The sequence below is a fragment of the Copadichromis virginalis genome, linkage group LG18 (assembly GCF_057382275.1).
Source record: "Copadichromis virginalis isolate Kocher_CV1m ecotype Utaka linkage group LG18, C_Virginalis_male_GT1.1, whole genome shotgun sequence".
Lineage (NCBI taxonomy): Eukaryota > Metazoa > Chordata > Actinopteri > Cichliformes > Cichlidae > Copadichromis > Copadichromis virginalis.
Genome location: NC_140635.1, coordinates 4,232,677 through 4,241,435, shown reverse-complemented (window position 1 = coordinate 4,241,435; position 8,759 = coordinate 4,232,677). Strand labels below are relative to the sequence as shown.

Below are 8,759 nucleotides of genomic sequence, written 5' to 3'. Positions count from 1 at the left end.
TGTTATTATCTTTTGTTTCAGTTTAATTCTGTTTAAGATTTTCTAGTTCTGAGGTTTTAGTTTCCTTTGTAGTGTGTTAGTATTGTGTCACTGTGTTCATGTCATTTCCTGTTTTATTTTGACAGTGCCATGTCCTACGTTAGTGTGTCTAAAAAAAGACACAACCCCAAAAAAAAGAACCCAAAATGAAACTCAGCACCTCCTCTCTATCCATGTTCCCTCCCCTTCCGATCTGCACTTTGACCGAAATATAGTGACTTGTAAGAGCTGACAGGCCCCATTAACTGTAGAAACACAAGATTTTTAGATCAGAGTTCAGAATAGTTTCAGTTATAAGGAAGTGAAACTCACACAGTCACTGACACTCAGAGAAGAAATGGCGACGAAAGGAGTTCAGCTGGACCGAGAAACTTTTTCTTGTTCAATCTGTTTGGATCTACTGAAGGATCCGGTGACTATTCCCTGTGGACACAGCTACTGCATGAACTGTATTAAAATCCATTGGAATACAGAGAATACAAAGCAAATCTACAGCTGCCCTCAGTGCAGACAGACTTTCACACCGAGGCCTGTCCTGGTGAAAAACACCATGTTAGCAGTTTTAGTGGAGGAGCTGAAGAAGACTGGACTCCAAGCTGCTCCTGCTGATCACTGCTATGCTGGACCTGAAGATGTGGCCTGTGATGTCTGCACTGGAAGAAAAATGAAAGCCTTTAATTCATGTTTAGTGTGTCTGGCATCTTACTGTGAGAACCACCTTCAGCCTCATTATGATTCACCTACATTCAGGAAACACAAGCTGGTGGAGCCCTCCAAGAAGCTCCAGGAGAACATCTGCTCTCGTCATGATGAGGTGATGAAGATGTTCTGTCGTACTGATCAGCAGAGTATCTGTCATCAGTGTTTAATCGATGACCATAAAGGCCACGACACAGTCTCAGCTGCAGCAGAAAGGACTGAGAGGCAGAGAGAGCTGGAGGTGAGTCGACAAAACATCCAGCAGAGAATCCAGGACAGAGAGAAAGATGTGAAGCTGCTTCAACAGGAGGTGGAGGCCATCAATCAGTCTGCTGATCAAACAGTGGAGCACAGTGAGAAGATCTTCACTGAGCTGATCCATCTCATCCAGAAAAGAAGCTCTGATGTGAAGCAGCAGATCAGATCCCAGCAGGAAACTGAAGTGAGTCGAGTCAAAGAGCTTCAGGAGAAGCTGGAGCAGGAGATCACTGAGCTGAAGAGGAAAGATGCTGAGCTGAAGCAGCTCTCACACACAGAGGATCACATCCAGTTTCTACACAACTACCCCTCACTGTCAGCACTCAGTGAGTCTACAGACTCATCCAGCATCAATATCCGTCCTCTGAGCTACTTTGAGGATGTGACAGCAGCTGTGTCAGAGGTCAGAGATAAACTACAGGACATTCTGAGAGAGCAATGGACAAACATCTCACTGACAGTCACTGAAGTGGATGTTTTACTGTCACAACCAGAGCCAAAGACCAGAGCTGGATTCTTAAAATATTCATGTGAAATCACACTGGATCCAAACACAGCACACAAACATCTGTTATTATCAGAGGGGAACAGAAGAGCAATAGCAATGATTCAACAACAGTCTAATTCTAATCATCCAGACAGATTCACTGAATGGTTTCAGGTCCTGAGTAGAGAGAGTCTGACTGGACGTTGTTACTGGGAGGTGGAGAGGAAAGGGATAGGAGTTTATTTAGCAGTTGTGTACAAAAATATCAAAAGATCAGGAAATGAATGTGCATTTGGACGTAATGACAAATCTTGGGCATTAGACTGTGATACAAAGAGTTATACATTTTGGTACAACAATTATAAAACTCCTGTCCCAGGTCTTCCATCCTCCAGAGTAGGAGTGTACCTGGATCACAGAGCAGGTATTTTGTCCTTCTACAGCGTCTCTGAAACCATGACTCTCCTCCACAGAGTCCAGACCACATTCACTCAGCCGCTCTATGCTGGACTTTGGCTTTACTCTGATTACGGAAACAAAGCTGAGTTCATTAACCTTAAATAGACTAAAGTATTTCATTTTGGTGTGTATTTCTTTTTTCTCCATCATTGTTGTGACATCTCTGCACTGCACAGAGCTCAGCTGTCAGTCAAACATTATAGGTGGTACCTTGACGTCTTCTTGTTATTCTCTTGATGTTTTTCAGGGCCATTTTTTTTAGGTCGAGCTCTTTCCTGTTTCCTGGAGGCTATCACTACCCATGATGATTTTTTATTTACAAGCCAATGTTCTATCCTTCTACAGCCCCTCTGAAACCATGGCTCTCCTTCAGATTCCAGACCACATTCACTCAGCCACTCTATGGACCGATTATACAGAACTGTAACAGCTGCAGAGCTCTGTGAACTCGGATAGACGGGGGAGATAGATGGATAGGTCTATCTACGTTACTTTCTCTGCTCCATTTTTCTTTCTCTCTCTCTTGCTGTCACTGTTTCCCATTACTGTTGTGCCAAGTGGAGATGCACCTGCAGTTTCATTGAAGGGCAATGTCTTTCTCTAAAATGAACTGACAGCCCGGATAGTCTGCATGACTTTAACACAGAATATCTGGGCTGTCAGTCAATTTTATGGTGTTTTGTCCTGCTCTGTGGTGAGGAGTGTGTTTCGGTGACTTACTTTTCAGTTTAGTGACCAACTCCTGGGTTTCTTTGTTTCCCTTCTTTAAAAGGTTTAGTAGCTTATTCATCTCTTTTAGTTATAGTATGAATAGGAAAATTAATAAAACTCTTTAACAATTTTGCACTCCTGTCTCCTTTTTTCAAACCAAACACCGTTTGTGTCTTCCCCCCACTTCCACTGGACCTTTTAGGGGAACGTAAAATCAATAGTGTGTTTTATGTAAATATTACCTATTTTAAAAAAAGAACAGCTGCAGTCTTAATAATGTGTTTGGGTGTAGAGCAGGGAAAGCTTCATGCCCTCAGGTGACTGCATCTAGGAGACCTGACTGCACTTTAATTGTGTAGAGTTCTTCAGTTTGGAGTCCTGAAGTGTTGTGCTCTGCAGTGGTGCAAATTTTTTTTATGTGTTGTCACCTATACACCTGTTTTTTCTGGCAGTGTAGTTACACTGTACTACTGGTTTGTACTGAGAAGTAGACAAAAAAGACAAAACAAACTAACTTATGACACTAATGTATTTTTTAAACAGTCTCCTTGTTTATCAGCTAACTTTTCTCTGTTCATTTGGAATATTTGAATTATTTTAAGGAAGAGAAATACTGCATTCAGCAGATTTGCACAAGAAACTGAGAAGAATGATTTTTTAAAGAGGGTTTTTTTTTATGTTGCAACAGATGATGTCATATTTTTACTGGTAGGAGTTGCTCAGCACAGCTTACAAAGCATCTTATTTTCATTGATATCGAATGTGAAACTCACATCTTTCTACACAACTGAATTCTGATTGGATTTCGTTTGTATTTGTTTACAAAAGTGTGAATACAAGAAGTGTGTGCATTAGTTTTTATTTGGTTATCGTCTTGTTTTTGCCAGAAAAAAAGGTTGTTGACAAAAATGATGAAAATTACCAGTGAACAAAATTCACACTACTGTCAACATACTTTCTCGTTTCCTGCTCGTCAGATCTGGAGGTTGTAGATGGTGGAACCAACACGTTGTGACATATAAGAGCTGACAGACCCCATTCACAGCAGAAACCCATGTTCTTTTGATCAGAGCTCAGTCTAGTTTTAGTTTCAGGAAGTGAAACTAAGGCTACATTCACATTGCAGGTCATTGCAGGTCTACACAGCAAACGCGCTCTAGTGTGAACCCTTAAAGCGGCCCGCATGCGCAAAAGCAGACGTTACACACAACGCGCTCTGTTTAGACCCAGACCAAACAGTATTGTTTGACTGATGACCTTAATATAAAGACTTGTTTCGGACTTTACGTTTCCCAATTTTGCTTTAAGTTATTTTGTTATTTAAAAATGATCCTTATTGTTATTTTAGAGAGGAGCGGTGCTTCAAAGGATAGTTGGAAATTTCTGTCAGAATCTGCAGATTATACAGTACAAATAAAATGTTCATGTTTCTCCAACGTTGTCTTCCCAACAGCTTCACTGGATGGCCAGGAAGCATTCGTGTCTTATCGGGTGCTTCTTCGGAGCTGGTCTGTCTTGTGTCAGTGACGTAAAAGACGGATTTAATGCGACATGACCATTCAAACAGCAGTCGTTTTCTGAAACATCAGATATGTATCGGATTCAGTACCACATAGGAAAGTGACCCAGATCGGATTTGAAAATATTGGATTTGTGCTGTTGACACTGTCATACCATGATCGGATATGGGTCGCATAGGGTCAAAAAAGTCGGATTTGATCCGCTTTCGCCTGCAGTGTGAACGTAGCCTTAGAGTCACTGACATTACTCCTGTTCTGTTGAAAAACTCCATGTTAGTGGAACAGCTAAGGAATGCTGGACTCCAAGATGCTCCTGCTGATCACTGCTGGACCTGAAGATGTTGCCTTTGATTTTTACACAGATAAAAAAAAAACTTCAAAAAAGGCTTCAAGTTCTGTTTAGTTTGTCTGGCTTCTTACTGTTAGAATCACCTTCAGCCACAGTGTAATGTTGTTCCATTAAAAACAAAAAGAAAAGAAACACAAGCTGGTGGAGCCCTCCAAGAAGCTCCAGGAGAACATCTGCTCTCGTCATGATGAGGTGATGAAGATGTTCTGCCGTACTGATCAGCAGAGTATCTGTTATCTCTGCTCTGTGGATGAACATAAAGGCCACGACACAGTCTCAGCTGCAGCAGAAAGGACTGAGAGGCAGAGAGAGCTGGAGGTGAGTCGACAAAACATCCAGCAGAGAATCCAGGACAGAGAGAAGTACTGTGACATCTGTTTTTTGTTTTGTTTTTTGTTTTTGTTTGATTTTTTAGATGGAGCTCTTTTCTGTGCTTTTTTTTTTTTTTTTTTTGCCATGGAGCCTATCACTGCTTCTCTTGCTCTAAACTTGGACTAAGCATTAAACTGACCAGGGAGGCTTTAGGAAGTGCAGAAAAGGCGTCACCTGGTGGGTAAACACAGACATGACAACAAAAAAAATAAACTGCACAGACGTGACAATGGTTGAAAATATGTTTCAGAAAATGCACAGATTTTCTGAAACATGCAATAAGATCTTTTTAATATAACTTATGGTGTACAGAGCTGGTATTTGGCCCCTTCCTGGTTTCTCTCTTATTTATATATCTATTTGTTTTTGCATATTTGTTTGCATATTTGTTGTTCAAATTTACATGTTTCAGATCATTAAACAAATTGTATTAATATGCAAAGATAACTCAAGTAAATCCACAAAGGAATTTTTATAACAATGATTTCATGTATTAAAGGAATAAAGCTATCCAAACCTAAACCAAAGTCTGAATTTAAATTACACTGAGCTGCTTTGGCATGATAAACATAAGCCATAAACAGGCTATTCACCAGACTTAGGCTGGTGCACTGTGATTTCAGTTATGGGTTGGCACTTATTATTGGTCATCATATTGAAAAAATGCACATGTGGAAAGGCAGAATGTGCTAGGCATGCTTTTATGATCGGCTCCACCTATGCTGAGAAAGAAACTTTATGCATAGACTATTCCTTGGATCAATATTTAACTTGGATTATTTTAGAGTCATACATTCAGGTTTCTTCAAAGTACCAGTGAGGGGCTCGTAAGTAACTCGTTGAAATTGTACGAATGGCCTGAAGGGGGCAGCAATAACATTTTGATGCGTTTAATCTGCCGGAAATTAACAAGAAAACAATAAGAACGGAAATGACGCACGCTTACTACTTACCTCTGTGTTCAAGTGAGAGTTTATCGAGGCGAGATTAACTGCTGTTATCGAAGACGTTCTCTCAGGTTGCAAAACAATCGTCCGGTATGAGGAGGAGATCAATCATCACCGCAGACTGCTGGATATCAGCCGGAAACTCGAGATAAAGTTACACATAAATTGGTATGTAAAACTGTGACGATCACAATGAACTAACGCAGGAATACGACTCATGTAGGACACTGATCGGAGCCCAGATTGTAGACAGAAAGAGTAAATCAATGAGCAACTATGACCTGTTTGTATAGAAATAACACAAGTTCCCTTTTAAACGGTAAACTTCTTTTAGCGTTACACACGAGGAAGTGATTTTACTGGAAGGCTTCGTGTATTAAAGTCAAACAGAGACAAAGAAAGCTTCTGCTTTCTGCACAGTACCGTAGGTCTCTCTCAACATCGCCATGTGGCTGTTGTACAGGTCTTCCCAGCTACCATATACACTTTGGAGAAGCACAAAAAAAAATAACATAAAAATAAAACCTAGTGCGCGTCTACATTGCTGTTTACGGCTAAACGCACCTTCACAAATCGTTTGTGTGGTGCCTTTACGTATACACCGTAAAGTCAGAAATTCGGACCATACAAATTTCTTATTCTTAAATATACTTGTTTGTGATATGCGCATGTTATTCCCCTTTTTTCAGTTTACTGTTGTGATTTTAATACTTCAGCCAAGAGTTATTTACATTACTTTTCCATCTCTTTAAATCTTTAAATATATTAACTATTAAAATTTTCAACAAACAAACAAACAAAAAATCTTGTTCAACGCTGCGATTATTTTACATCTTGTTTTACTGCCGCGCTGAAGAGATAAAGCCCCCAGCTCTCTCTTGCTTTTTCTCCTCACTTTTGCATAGATAGATGTAGCCTGTCTTTCAAACTGTAATATGAACAGACCTATTCCCTTTAGAGACAACAATTAAATATAAAATTCTGTTTCTATGTCATATTATTTCAAACCCCCGACCAACAGTAGACCTGAAAATTATGAAGAGCATTGATAAGTGTAAACTTGACTAGTGACGCTTTGCAGTTAAGAGTGAAGGTAAATGGCAGACTAAATATATCTATTTAATGTCAGACACACTGAAGTGAGAGTGCTTGTGACTTGTTAAGGTACCATGCAAAAGTCTCGAGCCACCCCTCATCTCTTCATATTATGAGAAGAAAATTGGAAAACGGTTATTGAAACACATGCAAACATGCATGGAAATCCAGTATGTAAGGCTAAAACAGAGTTTGTACAATTCTATGAGCTTGAAAGGCAACACTTGGTATGACCACCTGTGTTCCTCAACACAGCCTGAAATCTGTTAAAATTAGCTTTCTTCTTGAATGACAGTCCAAAGCTCTCGACTGAGTTTGAGTTAGATGCCTGTTTTATGCTTGATTGGGAAAAAAAATCCTCTGATAATTGTCAGGTACAAGGGCTGGACTGAAAAAAGTGAAAGAGCAGCCAATTTCTAAAGACCTTCTGAAAGGCTGGAGAAGTATTACTCAAGACCTCTGTAAAACATTACCAGAAACTGGCTCCTTGGATGCAAAATATAAAGATTGGCTGAAGACTTTTGCACATCACTGGTATCTGTTTTAAGTTTTCCATCATTATATGTTGGGAAGTTCGGTGAGTTATGTGAGATAGGCTATTTATACATCCTAATTAGATCTGTAGTTCACCAATTGGTAAAAATACTTATTATGAGGAAATTCATGGCCTGATTCAAACCCTACATTAAATATGGACAGTATGAAGGATTACAGTAGTGACTGCACTGCACTGAGCTTTGGATGTGCTGCTGCTCCATGGTGCTGAAGCTCTTTGGCTTCACATCATTATGTGGTACCCTTGTGAGGTCTCTTAATTATTACGGTAGTATAGAAACAGAGCTGAAGAAGTCGCTCAAAAGCCAAACACTAAAATGCAATAAAAAGTCCAGAAAAAAGCAGATTGTCCCAAAGCCAGCTAAAATGATAAAATCTCAGTCTAAGAATATAAGAACACTTTGTTGGTAATATGTTTATATAGGAAGTAACAAAGTACAAATACTTTGTTACTGTACTTAAATAGAATTTTTGGCCTTCTGTGCCTTACTTGAGTACTTTTTACTTTTACTTCTTACATTTTCAAAACAGGCTTGTTACTTTTGGTTTAAGGGATATGAGGGAAGCTATTATTTCATGTCACTGCACGCCTTCAAACATCAAACTGATTTAAGCGTGAACAGTAACACATGAGGGGCAATCCTGTTCGTGTATTAATCACCAGGGTATGTTGATAAAAAGGCATTAAAGAGGCACAATGGTGTCTGATAGTCAGGGTTTAAAGTGGGTTGCGTTTTCTTCTTCTTTTCTTATTTTTGGCACAACACCAGAACAACTGCAGGTGTCCATAAGTTGCAAGTGTGATACTTCAGCCTCTAACTAGCCCTGCAGAAGAGTAGTGAGCATAAAGGGAGCAATGTTTTTTTAGTGGCAGGTGATTTCAAATGCAGCATTTCTATTGGCTCAACAAACATCAGCTAACACACAAACTGTTTGTGTGGAGTTTGTCTCACAGTGTGTTGCAAGCTAAAGGTCCAGCTGCTGTATTGCACTGGGAATGAAAAGAAAGAGCTAACTTCACTCAGAGATGGAGAAAGATAAGAGAGATAGGACAGGAGAGGATAAAGAGAGCTTAGATTTAAAGGGAAGGACTGCTCATTTAAAGCTTACATTTAAGTCCTTGTGCTTTTTATCAGATATTGGGTTTGTACATGTGACACTGTTTTGTTTTGTTTTTGTTTTTTTTTTAAAATATATATTGTAAAACATGCTGCAAAACAAACATGAGGTAGACTGTTATTTAAAGGCTGCATTAAAATAGATAAACA

The 8,759-nt window shown here is 39.5% G+C and overlaps 1 protein-coding gene across 1 annotated transcript; it reads left to right on the top strand.

Annotated features, from left to right (window-relative positions):
* Positions 1-263: 263 nt before the first annotated feature.
* LOC146686978 (tripartite motif-containing protein 16-like) lies at positions 264-2,719 on the top strand. Its single transcript, XM_085437956.1, has one exon. It carries the CDS (start codon positions 377-379, stop codon positions 2,045-2,047), a length of 1,671 nt encoding a protein of 556 aa, XP_085294082.1. The 5' UTR covers positions 264-376; the 3' UTR covers positions 2,048-2,719.
* Positions 2,720-8,759: the final 6,040 nt, after the last annotated feature.

What these genes read in the sequence shown, in the direction of transcription:
- LOC146686978 (XM_085437956.1), top strand. Translation starts at nt 377, where the DNA reads ATGGCGACGAAAGGAGTTCAGCTGGACCGAGAAACTTTTTCTTGTTCA.